The following is a 19,069-nucleotide window of genomic DNA, read 5'->3' as shown; positions in this document are numbered from 1 at the left end:
GGGAGGATCCAGGGGAGAGCCGTTGCTGGCGTCCATGAGAGAGACCACATGAGAAACCAAGTCCACAGAACCCCAGGCAGGCTGGCACTCCGAGCTCTAAATCCAGAGTTCAGGACGGTGGAGTCGGGCCTGAGGGAGAGAAGGGGGAAGGAGGAGGGAGGACAGGACAATGAAAAGGAATAGGCTTGGGAAATCCCAGCACCATCGTCACCAGCTGGAGGGGGCCATGTGATCTGAGTGGGCGGGCCTGTTGGCTGAATGCACCAGGGCTGTGCTGGTCAACCTTCCTGCCCTCAGAATCCCCTTCCCTCTCTCAGGAAGAGCTTGGCTGACTCTCTGCATCATTCTGGGCCAGCTGCCTCTCTTGAACACTCCAGTGGTCCTTTGCACCTTCACCAGCGTCCCAGATGTGGGAGCTGTCTTCATGCCTGCTCGGGGCTGGTGTTTTATCCCCTGGGGACCCTCCACAGAGTCTGGGCTATGTGAGTGGGTTGCTGACTGATGACCAAATGCCAAGACAGGTCAGGAATGCAGTTGAAAGGGGCAGTGGGGCTGCATGGAGGAGAAATGGGAGGAAGAGTGCCCTGGGACTAGTCAGCTCAGACTCTGCAGATGAAGGATTGGCTGTGGACGTGCCTTGAAAATGATCCAGGTGGTGACTGTGTCTCAGATAGCCATCTGTGGCTTCTGAACTCTTGACACACAAGGGGACAGGTGTCCTAGGGCAGTGATCACTGGCCTATGTTGCCAGCAGACATTGTCAGGGGAGAGGGCTGGACCAAGGTCTGAACATGAGCAAGTTGTATGGCAAGGCAGTGGAGGTGGCAGCTTTCCTTGTTAAGCTGATGGGGACATGCGGGGTCCAATACAGGAAGCATCCTGTTGGCAGCATCCTCACTTCCATGACAGTGTTTGGTCCAGGGGAGAAGACGTCTGCAGTGACCCTCTCCGTGGTAGTTTCCACGGGATTTGTGAACTCAAATGAGCACAGGTGAAGGAACTGTGGGTTTTGTCATGTAGGCAGGAGGCCCAGGACGGGCAGACTCCATAATTTGAATCAAAGTATTCCCATGCCTGATAACTTCATTCATCCCATGCACTTACGCATTCCTACAGAAAACTTTCATTGAATATATGCTGAGGAAACACCAAGTCAACAAAACACAAGAAAGCAGCAGTGCCCTTAACTCAGTCTCTGGGGGGCGTGAGGGAGATGGTGAGGTGGAAAGACATGTAAGAGTTTTAGGAAGTGAGGGACTGTGAACTGATGGAGACAGTCTCTGTTGACCTGACTTCTGAGGTAAGTGATGTTGTTCCGTTAGTTGAGAGGGAGGGAGAAGGGTGAGTTGGTGGTGATTTGATGAAGAAGAGTGTGGAGGATGAGCTCCATGCACAGCATTTTAAAGCTCAGTCAAGGATTTTTTGGACATGGATGTTTTATGAAAATTATAAATAGTGTTTCTAACACCCACAAGTAGTGATGTACATATTGACATGTCACATGCCTTTCCCACGTAATAAGATGAATGCAAGGTCTTCCCCCAACTGTACCTACGACTGACATCACTTTTGTAAATATCCCCTAGAATTCTAAAGTGGGTGGGTGCCATAGTTAACTAAACTTTTCTTTTCCTGATAAACACATACATTCTTTCCCGTTTGTTGCTGTGATTAATAGAACTGAAATAAGCATACGTTTTTGGACACATATGCATACTTTCCAATAAGAAAGATACATTAACATGGGCATTGGGTTAATGTAGAAATGGTGTGAATAGTTTAACTCTTTAGAAATACTGTCAAAATGTATTCCAAAAATACTGTACCAATGAATTTTCTCACAAATGAATAGACGTGAATATCCTACACTCACAGAAAGATTTTGTGTTATCAATCTTCTAATTGTTGGTGAAAATTATGAATAAAATTTGGTGAAGAAATATTGCCTCGCTGTTATTTTAAATTGTGTCTTTCCTTTCTCTAATTCGGTTAAGTACACACTAACTTAATCCCTTAGCCATATGAAGTTGGATTTATACAGTGACATGCTGAGTAACATTTCTCTAGGCATGATTTAAAATTCTGAAATGGAGACACGACATTTCTCAAATCCTTTGAGAAGGATTTGATCAGAATGAACAGGAGCCAGGGAAAGAGAGCAGACAGGACACCCTCGGCCCATGAGGGTAATAGGGAGGATCCAGTGGTGTTATGGTTTGGTTGTGTCCCCACCCAAATCTCATCTTGAATTGTAGCTCCCATAATCTCCAGTGTCATGGGAGGGACAAGGTGGGAGGTAATTGAATCACAGGGGTAAGTTTCCCCCATGCTGTTCCCGCCATAGTGAATAAGTCTTAGGAAATCTGATGTTTTCACAAAGGGCAATTGCCCTGCACATGCTCTCTTGCCTGCTGCCATGTGAGACATATCTTTGCTCCTTTGCCTTCTGCCATGATTGTGAGGCCTCCCCAGCCATGTAGAACTGTCAGTCCATTAAAGTTCTTTTTTTTTTTAATTATAAATTACCCAATCTCAGGTATTTCTTTACAGCAGTATGAAAATGAACGAATACAAGGGGAGAGCAAAGGCCAGAGTCCATGAGAGAGACCATATATGAAACGAAGTCCACAGAGTCCCAGGCAGGCTGTCATTCAGAGCTCTGAATCCAGAGTTCAGTCCGGTGGGGGCAGGAACCTGAGGGACAGAAGGGGTAAGGGAAGATGGAGGGCAGGACAATGAACAGGAATAGGCTTCGAAAATTCTAGTATCATAATTACCAGCTGGAGGGGTCCGTGTGATCTGAATGGACAGGCCTGTTGACTGAATGCACCAGCGGTGTGCTGAACACCCAACCCTCCCTCAGAATCCCCTTCCCTCTCTCACGAAGAGTATGGCTGGCTCCCTGCATCATTCTGGGTGAGTTCCCTCTCGACCACTCCAGTGGTTGTGTGCACTTTTGCCAGTGTCCCAGGGCAGGGAGTTGTCTTCATGCCTGCTGCGGGCTGCTGTTTTATCCCCTGTGGACCCTCCATAGAGCCTGGACTGAGCAACAGCCAAGACAGGCCAGGAATATTTATGAGGAGTGTAAGGTGGCAGCATGGCTGCATGGAGAGGAAGTTGGAGGAAGAGTGCCCTGGGACTAGTCAGCTCCAACTCTGCAGATGAAGGACTGACTGTGGACATGCAATGAAAAAGATGCAGGTGGTGACTATGTCTCCGATGGACTCGTGAGACTTCTGATCTCTTGGCACACGAGGAAACAGGTGTCCTGGGGCTCTGATCACTGGTCTATGTTGCCACCAGACAGTGTCTACTGTAGTGGGCTGGCCCATGCTGTGTACGTAAGCGGGTTGGATGGCAAGGCAGTGGAGTTGGCACCCTTCCTTGTGGAACTGATGGGGATATGTGGGGTCCAATAGAGGAAGCATCATGCACCATGCTGTTGGGAGCATCCTCACCTCCATGACAGTGTTTGGGCCTAGGGAGAAGGCATCTGCAGTGACCCACTCTGTGGTAGTTGCCACGGAATTTCTGAACCCAAAGGAGCACAGGTGAAGGAACTGTGGGTTTCTTCATGCAGGCAGGAGGCCCGGGATAGGCAGACTCCATAATTTGAATAAAAGAATTCCCATGCCTGGTAATTTCATTCATTCCATGCACTTATTAATTCCCACAGAAACTTTTATTGAATATATGCTGAGGAAACACCAAGTCAACAAAACAAAAGAAAGTGGCAAGTCCCTTAATTCAGTCTGTAGGGAGTGTGGGGGAGATGCAGAGGTGGTGTGAATCACCCACCTGAGCCAGGGAGGCCAGGAAGGCAGAGCCAGACTTGGGGACTGGCAGTGTGCAAGAAAGGGAGCGACAGCCTGTGTCCCGGCCAGAAAGCTCTCCTTCTGACACTGTCGATCTGGTTTTCCTCCTGGATGCTGCCTGTGTGTGAATGCAACTGCTGCTCTCTGTGCCTACCTGCCTTTGTTAATAGGGAAAATGCTCATGGTTGGTGGATGCTCACTTCTGCTCACCTTGGATCACTTCTACTGAAGGGGTGGTTTGACAGCAAGAAGACAGGAAGAAACTTTTGGGGATGATGAATATATTTTGCACCTTCACTGTGGTTGTGGTTTCATGGGACTAAATATTTGTCAAAACTGTTTGATTTGTTTCTCAGTATTTAGGAGAAAAAGTAAGCAGAAAACCAGGAAGTATACAGATGACCTGAAAAGCACCATTAACTACTCTGACCAAATAAAAGAGTAAGAAAAGCACTGCATTCAAGATTGGCAGAATAAACAATCCTCTCAAGTGTGCATGAAATATTTCCCAAGATAGATGGTACTCTGGGCCATCAAACAAAGCTTACAAATTGAAAAGAATAGAAACAATAGAAAGCCTCTTCTTAGACCATAATATAATTAAACTCAAAACCAAACACCAAGATATCTGAAAAATGCCCAAACATTGGAAATTTTAAAATATGCTCCCAAATAACCTATGGGTCAAAGAGGGAGTCTCAGGAGAATTCTAAAAATGCATTAAGTTGAATGAAAATAAAAATATACATACAAAAAGTGGGATTCAGCTAGAGTGTTTCTTTGAGGGAAATATATAGCATATTTTAAATGTTTATATTAGAAAATAAAATCTAAAATCAATAACCAAAGCTATCACCCTAGGAAACTAAAGAAAGAAGAGCAAGTTGAATTTAAAGAAATTGTAGAGGATCCCCCCTCCCTCCCTTCCCACATTCCCACCTCTTCCCCCTTACTCCCTACCCCCACCATTTGAGACACACAGACACACACATCATTTTACAACATGTTCATTTTATTTCCATCACCATGGGGCATACCCTGTGGGGTGTAAAATGTACTCTACACCCTGTTGGCTACTTATTTGGGGTTAGACCTCTGGAGACTTTACAGATAGACTTGAGGTCTCTGGCCTTGCCCAGGAATTACTGGTTGCCCAAGGAGTTGCTGGAGACAGTGGAAGTCTCCATGTCCTTGTGGTCCTGCTGTGGCTCATTTTGATTGAGTTCCTCATTTGGCTGGTCAGAGTGGCTGGATAGTGGTGGCCCACTCCATTCCTCAGGGTTTTTTGAAATGGTGGTCTTTCAGGGAGAGACTTTTGTTCCTGGAACTTCCTTGGCGGGTCCCTTTTCCCTTCCGCGTTGTCTTGGGAACCTGGAAGGACAACAGGGAGATCAAAGAAGGGCACTGGTTTGGGGAAGAGGATGGAGGAGGGGGGAGAACAGAGGCTTCATAGAGAAATGATACAGACTGGGGTGGGCGTTTTGCCAGGGGAGCACAGGAGTCAGAGCTTGGGTGGGCCGTTCACTTTGATAGGGCTTCTGGGCCGGGGTTGAGAGGATGCTTTCCCCTTCCTCGCCTCTTTGGTGTTGGCGGGTGGTTTTTGGACAATGGGCTGGAGGCTCGTGGTTTCCTGGACATCTTCACCACACCAGCATCTCTCAACAATCTACTCCAGTTCACCTGGTCTCCCTATGCCTCCTCCAGGACAGTGAAGGCAGGCCAGCAGGCTAGAAACTCACACAGCATTTTTATGTTAGTCTTGTGGTAGAATTCCTTTTCCCGGAAAGCTTGATATTTTCTCTTAACACCTTCAGCTAATTGGATGAGGCCCATCCACATTATGGAAGTTATACTGCTTTACTTAAAGTCAACTGATTGTAAATGTTGATCACATCTACAAAATACCTTCACAGCAACATGTAGACTGCTGATTGACCACACAGCTGAGCACTATAGCCTAGACAGGTTGACACATAATTCTAGCCATTGCATATATCTTGCACCATACAAAAATATAACTCAAAGTGAACCACAGACTTTAAATGCCAAAATTACATTTTTTTTTTCTCTAGGACAAAACAAAAAAAAATTGTGTTACCTGAGGTTATGTCTTAGCTCAGGCTGCCACAACATAATGCCATAGACTGAGTAGCTGAAACAGTAGAAATTTATTTTTTTTTTCACACTTTTGAAGTTTGGAAGTCCCACATCATAGACTGGCAGGGTTGGCTTCTGGTGATGGCATTATTCCTGGCTTGTAGATGGCCCTTTATCAGTATGTCCGTTCTTGGCCTTTCCTCTGTGCATGTGCAGAGAGAGAGAGAGAGAGAGAGAGAGAAAGGTCATGCAGGCACAAAAGTACTTTCTTCTGTCTCTTCTCCCTTCTTATAACCACACCAATTCTATGGGATCAAGGCCCCACCCTTATGACCTTTTTTAATATCAGTTTCTTCCTTAGAAGTGTCATCTCCAAATACAGACACCCTGGGGCTGAAGGCTTCAAAACATGAATTTGGTGGAGGACATAAGCATTAGCAAAGAATAGACACGTAGATTAATAAAACAGAATAAAGCTTAGAAACAGACCTGCACACAGTCAGGTGATTCACAACAAAGGCAATAATGGTGAACGTACAGGTTTTCCAATAAAAGGTGCCTGAACAATTAGACATCTATACACAAATTATAATAACCTGGACATATCCTTACATATTCCACGAAAATTTGCTCAAGGTACATCATAGACCTAATGAAAAATCCAAAAACTATACAACCTCTATAAGAAAACATAAGAGAATATCCACATAACTTTGAGTTTGGTGATGAGTTTTTAAATTCAACACCAAAAGCATGATCAGTGAAAGAAAAAATTGCCAAGTTGATTTTATTAAAATAAAAATCTTATGCTCTTCAAAGGACTATGTTAAGAGAATGAAAACAGAAGCCACAGACTAGCAGAAAACATCTGTGGTACACATATGTGGTAAAGAACTTGTCTCTACAGTATGTATGAACTCTTAAAGCTCAACGATAGAAAAAAATGAAAACAGTCAAAGATCTGAACACACATTACACCAAAGAAGATACACACATGGCAAATAAGCATACTAAAAGTACTGAGAGTCCTTTGTCATTAGATAATTGTGTACTAAAATGAGATACCACTACACACCTATTAGAATGTCCAAACGGACTGGGCGCGGTGGCTCATGCCTGTAATCCCAGCACTTTGGGAGGCCAAGGCGGGTGGATCACCTGAGGTTGGGAGTTTGAGACAAGCCTGACCAACATGGAGAAACCCCATCTCTACTAAAAATAAAAAAAAATTAGCTGGGCGTGGTGGCACATGCCTATAATCCCAGCTACTAGGGATGCTGAGGCAGGAGAATTGCTTGAACCTGGGAGGCGGAGGTTGCGGTGAGCGGAGATTGTGCCATTGCACTCCAACCTGGGCAAAAAGAGTGAAACTCTGTCTCCAAAAAAAAAAAAAAAAAAAAAAAAAAAAAGAATATCCAAAATCCATAAAAAGCAAAACAAAGAAAACAAACCAAGACCAATTGCCAGTGAAGATGTGGAGCAACAGAAACTCCGGGCCTGGTGTAAATTAGTATTTTATCAAATGGCGATGGCTGTTATTTCTAATAATTTTAAACCCCAGGCCCTAACACTCTGGGATTTTGTTGTTGTTGTCGTTGTTCTCCAGGAGTCATCAGAGAATATACATCTCAATAGGACATAGAATACTTAGCCCAAAAAGGAAGCTTCACCCATAAAATTCAGTTAAGTATTTCTTATTAGAGAATATACTTCAAAATTTGGGTGTGCAGGAGTTTTGCCCAGCCAGGTGCAGCTCAAAGCTCCTAGAATCTGTGTCAAAGACCAACTCCTTCCCTCTCTCCCAGTTGCTTTCCCACCCAAACCACTATTTATATCCATTTTGTTACCATCTAAAATCTGGCTCATGCTTACAATTGGTCAAATTGCACTTGAGATAACCTAGTTAGAACGCCTTTTTAATGGAGTCAGCTCTGGCTCTCCCTGCTCGGCAGAAAAGCACCTGGCCAGTGGCTTCTGGGTCACCCTGCTGGGAAATTCAGCCTTATTGCTCAGGAAACCGTTGCAGATGATGGATGCCCTTCACCTAGATCTTGGGTTGTGTTCAATAGCAGTGGGACAAAGGCACAGGACACCTTCCATTCCTGCCCCAGGTGGAGACTCCTCTCTCTTCATCCCCGATCCGAAATAAACCACTCAGAGTTGCTTTCCATTCCAGGCTTTTCTCTCACTCTCTGAGAATCTGGCCCTGCACCCACCCAGCTTCATTAGAGTCAGCTCCTTCAGATCAAACTGCAGTTTATCAAAGCTAAAAATGCCCCAACTCAGGGCATTTACACTCCACCACTCTCACCTGGAGCCCCACACCCTCACCCCTCTCTTACATTTCCTCTACATCTTACAGGACTTCTCGCCACCTTAATTATATGACTGCAGCTGCTAGACTCTATGACCCTATGTGTAGGCATGAGTCTGGCTTACCTTAGCATCCCCACTACTAACCTGGGGCCTTCCACTGAGCAGATGCTGAGTGAATGGGAGAGAAATGAGCCAGTGAACAGGAAGAATTATTTATTCCAATTTAATTTTTCTTACATTCTCAAAGAAACCAAGGAAATCCAGGTATCCATGGTTTGGTTTTTTTTTTCAATTTTGCAGAATAGAGTGAAGTATAAGGCAAGAATTAACTATCTTTTAATGTCTTGAGTTCTCTGTATAATGTATGTTATTGCTAATTCTTTCACAATTCTAAGTAAATACTTATTTCACCGCTGTTATTATGTCACAATTCACAAAATGGAATGGATTTCCTAATCTGAATAAAAAACAAGACTCTTACTCCTAAACTATATAAACAGCACTATGTGTGACTACTGTCATTCTTTTTTTTTTTTTTTTTTTTTTTGAGATGGAATCTCGCTCTGTCGCTCAGGCTGGGGTGCAGTGGCCGGATCTCAGCTCACTGCAAGCTCTGCCTCCCGGGTTTACACCATTCTCCTGCCTCAGCCTCCCGAGTAGCTGGGACTACAGGTGCCTGCCACCTCGCCCGGCTAGTTTTTTGTATTTTTTTAGTAGAGACAGGGTTTCACCGTGTTAGCCAGGAAGATCTCGATCTCCTGACCTCATGATCTGCCCGTCTCGGCCTCCCAAAGTGCTGGGATTACAGGCTTGAGCCACCACGCCTGGCCACTACTGTCATTCTTAAACTTGGATGCTGAAGTTCATTCAACCATCCGTTAAAAGGAACATTTGAACAATTCCAACAGGAAACAAAGATAAATCTCCAAGTCATCCAATAGAACAGAAACCCACTACTGAAAATGCTGACTGCTCTCTTCAGAGTGAAGAATGGGCCTCATGTCACACGAGGCAGTGGAAGCTAATGGATGGGGCCCTGGAAGGTGCACTGGCCCAGACCCCCTCCCACTGGCCCTGGCTGCAACGCCTGTTCAGACTCACTCTTCCCCCTCTCTCCAAGCCCATTCATGCAGGGGTGGGTAGGAAATTCGAGGCTCTCCAGTGATCTTTAGCATATGGTACAGGACTTTCACATAGCTGGTTCCAACGAGGGCCCTTGGACCCCACAGGAACTCGTAGCATGCATGATCACTGAAGGGCACCTGCCGGTACTCTAGGTAATTTTCCTGCACCAATACTTGGGTGAGCAGCTTACTGGGATTTGCTAAGACACTGTCCTCCCTCCTGCCAGACAGCTCCAACACACTCAGCTCCTCCCAGACTTTCTCCTCAGGGGCACCGTCTCCCTCTATCGCTACTGTGGCCAGGATGATTATCAGGAGGTCTGTTGTGGGCATGATTTGATTTTCGCCCAGCAGGCCATTGTAGGAGAGGCCCAGGCAGGTGACAAGGATGTACAAGTGGCCGATGGGGACCACTTTCATCACCTCGATGCCAAAGACCAGCTGCAAGTACTCGGAGGCTTTGCTGAAGATCACAGGAAAGAAGTACTGGCAATTTTTTTTTTTTTTTTTTTTTTTTTTGGGACGGAGTCTTGCTCTGTCACCCAGGCTGGAGTGCAGTGGTGCAATCTCGGCTCACTGCAAGCCCCGCCTCCCACGTTCACGCCATTCTCCTGCCTCAGTCTCCTGAGTAGCTGGGACTATAGGCTCCCGCCACCACGCCCGGCTAATGTGTTGTATTTTTAGTAGAGACGGGGTTTCACAGTCTTAATCTCCTGACCTCGTGATCCACCCGCCTCCGCCTCCCAAAGTGCTGGGATTAGAGGCGTGAGCCACCGTGCCCGGTCAGTACTGGCAATTTCTCATGACACTCTCCAGTATTTCTGCCATTGTAAACTGCTCCCTGGCTCGATACTTTAGGAGCAGAAAATGAACCAACTCAGCCACCTTCCTACTGAGTGCTGCTTGGAAGCCGGTCTCCAGGTCAGGAAAGGTGCTTGGCCCCTCCTCTTCTTGGCTGCTGGAGCCCTCATCAGATTGGCTCCAGAGAGTACAGTTGATGATAGTGGGGAGGGTGGAGGCTCCCTGAGGACTCTGGGGGAGGACCCGGTGACTCAACAGCAGACACTTCCCCCAGGGTGACTTCCACTAGAGTAGAGGAGGAGGAGGCACTCTCCTGCTCCTCAGTAACAGGAACCTGGGCACCCACCAGGCCCAGGGCCTCTCCTCGGGCCTCAAGGCCTTCCTCAGGCTTGCAGTGCTGACTCCTCTGCTCCAGAGGCAGGCGGACTCTGGTCAGGACAGCAGGCAGGAGTGTGGGCAGGAGCTGGACAATGGAGACCCACAGGCCTGGGGAGAGATGGAGCGTGTGAGAGGCCTCAGCTGAGAACTGAACTGAACCTTGGAGGCTCTAACAGGCTTACTTACATATCTTCTCCTTTAGTGCTGCCCCAGAACCTCCAGTCCTCCTTGTCGGCCTGTCACCTGAGAACCTGAAGGAGAAAGTGAGAGGGCACCTCAGGGTACAGCTGGCCAGTGCATGATGAGGCTGCATCACTGAGAGTAGGGAGGGTGAGGCCAGGCGCTCTGGAGTCCCATGTGATCTGGGGCAGGTGGTGCTGTTGGTGTGCATTCTAGACAAAGCTTCAGTGTTGGCACTGTCTGCACCCACTCTGCTCTGTGACTTCAGGACACTGCCTCAGACCAAGTCCTCACTGCCTTGTTCCTGGAGCTCCTGATTCCTGGGAGAGGAATCCATGGGCCTTCAGGGTGCAGACTGCAAGTACAGCCACGAATTCCAGAATTGTCAGGATGGTTGGCCAGACTCTGTGAGGTCTCCACTCTACTAGGGTGGAGGGTCCCCTCTGTGCTCACTCAGGGCCCTCACCTTTCTCCTTGTAGGGCCTAATCCCGCCCTTTTGCTGGCCTGAGAAACTCTCATGTCAAGAACTCACATTCCTGATGTGGTACAGAAGGACATGAGGGACCAACATGTGGCCATACATGACCAGGTCCTCCCGCAAAGCACAATGAGAGATGTCCAAATTCATTGGAGTCCATGTGTCCTGAGTGAGGAGCCTGCTTGGTCTTCACCTCCACTCCTCACAGGGCCTGAGAGCCTCCCTCTACTGACCTGAGTGCAGCCCCTTCAGACCAAGGCCTCCCCTTCCCTGACATCAGAGATCCCAGAATAATGGATGGACCTCAGCCGACACCACTGCCCAGGCTCTCTGAGGGAACAGCAGGGGCAGGGCAGATTTCTATGGGGCCCCTGTTTGCGTTCTGGCCCAGGAGTACCCTCAATCCTCCTGCAGGCTTCTCACCTGGATGCTTGGCAGATCTCAGGACCACCGCTTCTGTCGACTACATGGGGGCCCCTGTGTTGACCTGACTCATCCTCTGAAGAAAAGGTCCTCACCTCCCTGAGATCTGGAAACAGAAGTGAGGAGGGGCCACATCCTGTCACCCCCAAGTGGGTTGTCCAGGACAGACCTCTTTGGTTTTAGGGTGAGGCTTCTCATGGCCTCCTATGGGTTACTCAGCTTTACTCCTGCCGAGGCCTGCCCTTCCTCAACCCCTAAGCCCCTGAAATGAGCAGACAGCTCCTCTTTACACCAACACCTTATGTCCCCAAGGGTTCCCCAACCTCCTGCCTGTGGTACAAATGAGATTGCCAATTAAAGTCATGCATGATAGGGCTCCCCTAGAGTTAAGAATAAGGGACAGCCAGACTCTGTGGCGTCCCTTCTTTCTGGGCCAGAGGTATCCCCAGTCCTCACGAAGGGGGCACACCTTGGGGCCGGCAGGTCCTGGGATTCCTCCCTCTGCTGACCTGAAGTACCACTCCTCAGACCACAGCCCTCAACTCTGTCACCCTGAAGGTGCAATGAGCACGGGGCACATTCGGCCACTGTGCCCAGCATCCCCCAGCCCAAGGTTCCCACTGATCTGGACTGCGACCTCCCCTCAGTCCTCCCTCTTCTTCCTCCCCTTGACTCCTCGCAGGGCTGGGCCCCAACCCCCTGCTGAAGTGGGTCTGCATCACTAGGATTCCCGTGGCTGAATGAAAAGGTGCCTCAGTTTGAGACAGGGGTACCATGGGCCCCCTGTCCTGGCATGCTGGGTCCCCTGAGGACTCCATTGACTTCCAGGAGGGCCTGGGTCTTTCCTCTGCTTCCCAAAGGCCTTACTCACGATACCGAACCCCTTCCCTCCCTTAGCCGTAAATGTGAACCTCAGGATCCGTGTGCCTGGCCGCCATTCCCGGAGCTTCTGTGGGTTGATAGCAGAGGCAAAGCCCGGATTCTGCCAGGATGGGGGTGGGGGTGAGGATGGGAATGGGGAATGGGGGATGGGGGTGAGGGTGGTGTTGGGGGATCAGAATGGTAGTGGGGGTGTGGAGCGGTTACCCTCAGTCCCCTCTCGGGGCCCTGACCTTGATTTCTGGCAGAGCCTGGGCCCTGCCCTCTTCTAACCAGCCCTGCCCTGATCACACAACGCTCTGACCACAGAGTTCCCTGCCGCTAAAGCGGCGGGGGTTGGCGAAGTGATGTGGTGGTGATCCACCCTTTGACGTCTTCCCATGTGGGGTGGTCCAAGGCTGGCAGCAGAGGCAGTGCTGGACTATTTGGGGCCCTCTGTCTGGGGTGAGACCCGCCTCAGTCCTCCCTCAGCATCTCACCTTGCCTCCCCACCGAGCCTGGGCCTACTTCCCTCCGCCGACATCAGGCCGTTGCTCAGGGCGAGAATCTCGCTGTCCTCTGACCCCAATGTGCAAGTCAGTGGCGTCACATCCAGGCAACGGTACTTCCCTGGGTCCAGGGCAGGGGTGGAACCAGATTCGGCTTGCGGGGGTGGGGGATCTGGATGGGGGGGGGGGTAAGCATGAAGATGGTGTGGGGGGTAGGGGTAGGGGTAGGGATTGGGATGGGGATCCTGAGGCTGTAGATCCTGGTGGATTCCGGAGAGTTGGGGGTGGGAGGGGCCTTTGGTCATCCCTCAGGGTCCTGACTTGGATGCCTGGCCGAGCCTAGACCGCCATCCTCTGCTGATTGTATCTGCTCCCCTCACACCAAGTCTCTGACTCTGAGTCCCCCCAAAGTGGCATTGGGGGGAGGGGTGTGGTCGGGGTGACATCATTGCCAGTGTTTACCAGGGCTGACAAGAGGGGCTGAGCTGGACTCTGTGGTCCCACTATGTGGGTGAGGGTGGATCCTCAGTCCTCACTCAGGAGGGTCCTCTTCCTCACCCCTGGCTGTTGAATGAAGTGATGGATGGGAGACGCTCTGTTTCTGTCACCTCTGAGCGTTTGTGCATCTGTACCCCTTGTAGAGAATGGCTACGGGTCCCAGGCCAGGTGCTGCCTGCAGGGCGGGAGCTCCCGCAATTGTAGTGAGCTCTGGGAGAAGACACACACCTTCCCACGAGGGCTCCTCCCCAGCCAGAGCTACACTTGGCAAACCTTTGGTCCTAAATGATTTATTCTCTGAATCGAAGAAATAGGGTTTACATATCTTCCAAGTATATATGTAGGTAGCAATATATGTATTTATTTCTATGAAGTAATAGCCACCCTTAGTATGCATGATTCACTCTGATATCCTATTCTACTTCTATTCCAGTCTTTGTGTCCTGTTGAAAGAATTTTTTTTAAAACATAATTCCTCTCCCACTATGTTGATTTCAGGTTGTCATTAGCAGAACTCTGGAGCCATAGTGCCTTAACCAACCCAATTTTCCTGGTGTTCTGCTATTACACTAGGCCTTTTGGCATCGTGTTTTCAGGGGCTGCCTCAGATTGTGCAATGAAGTGAAGTGGAAATTTTAAAACTTTTATTCTACCCATTCTTTCATCTGCCGTCTAAGCAGGCTACAAACCTCCCCAACATCCCTGCCACTAACCCCCTCCAACTGGCACTGCAAGTGTTAAACACAAGTACCAACTCAACAAGGTCTTCAGTCTCACCCTGGGCTGTCCCTGTTTTGTTGTATAGATTTTGTTGCTGATGCTGGTTTTTTACTTTCTGTTTCCATTCTATAAATTTCTAGAGTTGATTTGGGAAGCAGAGCACAGCAGCCCAAATTTGCTTGTAATGTTGGTGGCTACAGGTAAGGCACTAGATTGTAAATAATTTAAGCTGAGTTTACAGTTTTACACTGCTGTGTTCCCCATGAATGAATATGTTATACTCCTCTATATATTTCGAGCTCTTTTTTCCTGAATATGTCAGTATACTTCGATAGCTGCTTGTATAAACACCTTATACATTTTTATTAGACTTCTATTCAGGTAATTATTGGACTTTCTTGCTATTGCAAATGGCATATTGTCTATTAATTGTCATAGTTAGTTATTGCTTTCGTGAGGTGAAGATTTTGATTTTGCTGTAGTCATCTATTGCACACCTCGTTCTGACGGCTGATGCACTTGAATATTCCACATACCTTTTCCTTTGAATTTTCAAGATCGAAGGAAACAAAGATAAATCTCCAAGTCATCCAATAGAACAGAAACCCACTACTGAAAATGCTGACTGCTCTCTTCAGAGTGAAGAATGGGCCTCATGTCACACGAGGCAGTGGAAGCTAATGGATGGGGCCCTGGAAGGTGCACTGGCCCAGACCCCTCCCACTGGCCCTGGCTGCAACGTGTGCTCGGACTCACTCTTCCCCCTCTCTCAAAGCCCATTCATGGAGGGGTGGATAGGAAAAGTGAGGTCCTCCACTGATCTTCAGCATATGGTACAGGACTTTCACATAGCTGGTTTCAACGAGGGCCCTCGGACCCCACAGGAACTCGTAGCATGCAGGATCACTGCCAGACACCTGCCGGTACTCCAGGTAGTTTTCCTGCACGAAATCTTGGGTGAGCAGCTTCCTGGGATCCGCGAAGGTACTGTGCTCCCTCCCCTCAAACACCTCCAACACACTCAGCTCCTCCCAGATTTTCTCCTCAGGGGCGCAGTCGCCTTCTTTTGCGATTATGGCCAGGACGATTATCAGCAGGCCTGTCTTGGGCATGATCTGATTGTCGCCCAGCAGGCCATCGTAGGAGAGGCCCAGGCAGGTGGCAAAGATGTACAAGTGGCCGACGGGGTCCACTTCCATCAGCTCGATGCCAAAGACCAGCTGCAAGGAATCAGATGCTTTGCTGAAGATCACAGGAAAGAAGTACTGGCAATTTCTCATGACACTCTCCAGCATTTCCGCCTTTGTGACTGGCTCCCTGGCTCGATACTTGAGGAGCAGAAAATGAACCAACTCAGCCACCTTCCTACTGAGTGCTGCCTGGAAGCCGGACTCCAGGTCAGGAAAGGTGCTTGGCCCCTCCTCTTCTTGGCTGCTGGAGTCCTCATCAGATTGGCTCCAGAGTGTGTAGTTGTTGGTAGTGGGGAGGATGGAGGCTCCCTGAGGACTCTGGGGAGGACCCGGTGACTCAGCAGCAGGCACCTGTCCCACGGTGACTTCCACTAGAGTAGAAGAGGAGGAGGCACTCTCCTGCTCCTCAGTAACAGGAACCTGGGCACCCACCAAGCCCAGGGCCTCTCCTCGGGCCTCAAGGCCTTCTTCAGGCTTGCAGTGCTGACTCCTCTGCTCAAGAGGCATGATGACTCTGGTCAAGGCAGCAGGCAGGAGAGTGGGCAGGAGCTGGGTGATGAAGACTCACAGGCCTGAGGAGAGAGGGAGTGTGTTAGAGGCCTCAGCTGAGAACTGAACTGACCCTTGGAGGCTCTATCAAAGGCTTACTTACAGATCTTCTCCTCCAACGCTCCTCCAGTGCCTCGGGTCCTCCTTGTCGGCCTGACCCCTCAGAACCTGAAGGAGGAAGTAAGAGGGGACCTCAGGGTACAGCTGGCCAGTGCATGATGAGGCTGCATCACTGAGAGTAGGGAGGGTGAGACCAGGTGCTCTGGAGTCCCATTTGTTCTGGGGCAGGTGGGGCCCTTGGTGTGCATTCAAGGCAAACCTTCAGTGTTGGCACTATCTCAGCCCCCTCTACTCTGCGACCTGAGGACACTGCCTCAGACCAAGGCCTCACTGCCTGGTTCCTGGAGCTCCTGGTTCTCGGGAGAGGAATCCACGGGCACTCTGGGTCCAGACTGCAAGCATAGCCACAGATTTCCAGAACTGTCAGGAGGCATGGCCAGACTTTGTGAGGTCCCCACTCTACTGCCGTGGAAGTTCCCCTCTGTGCTCACTCAGGGTCCTTACCTATCTCATTGCAGAGCTTAATCTCGCCATTTTGCTGGCCTGAGAAACTCTCATATCAAGAACTCACATCCCTGATACGGTACAGAAAGCCATGAGGAAACCCACATCTGACCATAGATGCCCAGGTCCTCCCGGGAAGAACAACGAGAGATGTCCAAATTCATTGGAGTCCATGTGTCCTGGGTGAGAAGCCTGCTTGGTCTTCACCTCCACTCCTGGCAGGGGCTGAGACCCTCCCTCTACTGACCTGCATGCAGCCCCCTGAGACCAAGGCCTCCCATTCCCTGACCTCAGTGATCCCAGGATGATGGAGAGATCTCAGCTGATAGCCCTTTCTAGGCTCTCTGAGATAACAGCATGGGCAGGGCAGATTTCTATGGGGCCCACTGTCCACGTTCTGGCCCAGGGGTACCCTCAATCCTCCCTCAGGCTCCCCGCCTGGATGCATGGCAGATCCTAGGACCACTGCTTCTGTGGACCAGATGGGAGTCCCTGTGTTGACCTGAGTCACCCTCTGAAAACAAGGAACTCGCTCCCCTGAGGTCTAACAACGAAAGTGAGAAGGGGCCACATCCTGTCACCCCCACGTGGGCTGTCCAGGGCTGACCCCTTTGGTTCTAGGGTGAGGATTTTGATGGCCTCTCATGGGTTACTCAGCTTTACTCTTGCTGGGGCCTGCCCTTCCTCAACCCCCAACCCCCTGAAATGAGCAGACATCTCCTCTTTACACCAACACCTTATCTCCCTGAGGATTCCCCAACCTCCTGCCTGTAGTACAAATGAGACTGTGACTTAGGGCCATCCCGGATGGGGACCCCCAGAGCTAAGAACAAGGAACAGCCAGACTCTGTGGTGTCCCTTCTTTCTGGGCCAGGGGTATCCCCAGTTCTCACGAAGGTGGAACACCTTGGGTCCTGCAGATCCTGGGATTCTTCCCTCTGCTGACCTGAAGTCCCACTCCTCAGACCACAGCTGTCAACCTTCTGTCACCCTGAAGGCGCAATGAGCACGGGGCACATTCAGTCACTGTGTACAGCATCCCCCAGCCCAAGGTTCCCACTGATCTGTACTGCAAGGTCCCCTCAGTCCTCCCTCTTCTTCCTCCCCTTGACTCCTGGCAGGGTTGGACCCCAACCCCCTGCTGAAGTGGGTCTGCATCCCTAGGATTCCCCGGCTGAATGAAAAGGTGCCTCAGTTTGAGACAGTTGTACAGTGGGCACTATGTCTTGGCATGCTGGGTCCCCTCAGGACGCCATTGTCTTCCAGGAGGGCCTGGGCCTTTCCTCTGCTTCTCAAAGGCTATGCTCAGGATACTGTACACCTTCCCTCCCTTAGCCGTAGATGTGAACGTCAGGATTCACGTGCCTGGCTGCCATTCCCGGAGCTTCCGTGGGTTGATAGCAGGGGCAAAGCCTGGATTCTGTCAGGATGGGGGTGGGGGTGGGGATGGGAATGGGCCGTGGGAGTGGGGTTGGTGTTTGAAGGGTGGGGATGGGGTTGGTGTTGGGGGATGGAGGTGGGGTTGGTGTTGGGGGATGCAGGTGGGGTTGGTGTTTGGGAGACGGGAATAGTGGCGGGTGTGGGAGTTAGGTTGCCCTCAGTTCTCTCTTGGGGTCCTGACCTTGATTTGTGGCTGAGTCTGGGCCCTGCCCACTTCTAACCAGCCCCGCCCTGCTCACATCAAGCTCTTACGCCAGCGTTCCCTGCAGCTTAAGCGGCAGGGGTTGGCGGGGTGCGGTGGGGGTGACCCAGTCTGAGACCTCTGCCCCTCCAGGCTGTTCCAGGGCTGGCAGCAGAGGCAGAGCTGGATTACTTGGGGCCCTCTGTCTGGGGTGAGGCCCGCCTCAGTCCTCCCTCAGCGTCTCACCTTGCCTCCTCACCGAGCCTGGGCCCGTTTCCCTCCACCGACAGCAGGCCGTTGCTCAGGGCGAGAATCTCGCTGCCCTCTGATCCCCAATGCGCAAGTCAGTGGCGTCACATCTGGGCCCTGTGACTTCCCTGGGTCCAAGGCAGGGGTGGAACCGGATTCTACCTGGAGGGGGATCTGGATGGGGGTGGGGGTAAGCATGAAGATGGTGTTGGGGGTAGGGGTAGGGATTGGGACGGGGATCCTGCGGCTTAGAGCATGGTGGGGTTGGGGGAGTTGGGATTGGGAGGGGCCTTTGGTCATCCCTCAGGGTCCTGACTTGGATGCCTGGCTGAGCCTGGAACGCCATCCTCTGCCGATTGTGTCTACTCCCCTCAGACCAAGTCTCTGACTCTGAGTCCCCCCGAAGTGGCATTGGGGGAAGGGGTGTGGTCGGGGTGACATCATTGCCAGTGTTTACCAGGGCTGACAAGGGGGCTGAGTTGGATTCTCTGGTCCCCTATGTGGGAGTGGGTGGACCCTCAATCCTCATTCAGGAGGGTCCTCTTCCTCACTCCTAGCTGTTGGATGAAGTGATGGGTGGGAGATACACTGTTTCTGTCACCTCTGAGCATTTGCGCGTCTGCACCCCTTGTAGAGAATGGCTGCGGGTCCCAGGCCAGGTGCTCCCTGCAGGGTGGGAGCTCCTGCGATTGTAGTGA

At 50.3% G+C, this 19,069-nt stretch overlaps 2 protein-coding genes across 4 annotated transcripts; both read right to left on the bottom strand.

Annotated features, from left to right (window-relative positions):
* Nucleotides 1–4,806: 4,806 nt before the first annotated feature.
* LOC112616551 (chondrosarcoma-associated gene 2/3 protein-like) lies at nucleotides 4,807–5,654 on the bottom strand. Its single transcript, XM_025373532.1, is given in 2 exon segments — nucleotides 4,807–5,186; nucleotides 5,392–5,654. Coding segments are annotated over 2 exon segments (333 nt in total). The 3' UTR covers nucleotides 4,807–5,116.
* Nucleotides 5,655–9,071: 3,417 nt separating this feature from the next.
* Nucleotides 9,072–18,389, bottom strand: LOC112616549 (melanoma-associated antigen 3-like). Of its 3 annotated transcripts, none has more exons than XM_025373530.1 (2): nucleotides 15,007–15,939; nucleotides 9,072–9,381 (listed from the first exon to the last, which is right to left on the bottom strand). In XM_025373530.1, exons 1-2 carry the CDS (start codon nucleotides 15,893–15,895, stop codon nucleotides 9,326–9,328), a joined length of 945 nt encoding a protein of 314 aa, XP_025229315.1. In that variant the 5' UTR covers nucleotides 15,896–15,939; the 3' UTR covers nucleotides 9,072–9,325. The 3 variants fall into 3 exon arrangements, with proteins under 3 accessions (XP_025229315.1, XP_025229314.1, XP_025229316.1); XM_025373529.1 differs by having other exon boundaries at nucleotides 9,103–9,290; nucleotides 14,914–15,939; XM_025373531.1 differs by lacking the exon at nucleotides 9,072–9,381 and adding an exon at nucleotides 18,369–18,389 and having other exon boundaries at nucleotides 14,862–15,960.
* Between the last annotated feature and the right edge of the window lie 680 nt (nucleotides 18,390–19,069).

This window comes from Theropithecus gelada, chromosome X, assembly GCF_003255815.1.
Source record: "Theropithecus gelada isolate Dixy chromosome X, Tgel_1.0, whole genome shotgun sequence".
NCBI classification, from domain to species: domain Eukaryota; kingdom Metazoa; phylum Chordata; class Mammalia; order Primates; family Cercopithecidae; genus Theropithecus; species Theropithecus gelada.
This window is presented reverse-complemented; position numbering and strand designations above follow the sequence as displayed.

Bases quoted from the DNA above. Each gene is read 5' to 3' on its own strand.
- LOC112616549 (XM_025373531.1), bottom strand. From the start codon at position 15,895: ATGCCTCTTGAGCAGAGGAGTCAGCACTGCAAGCCTGAAGAAGGCCTT.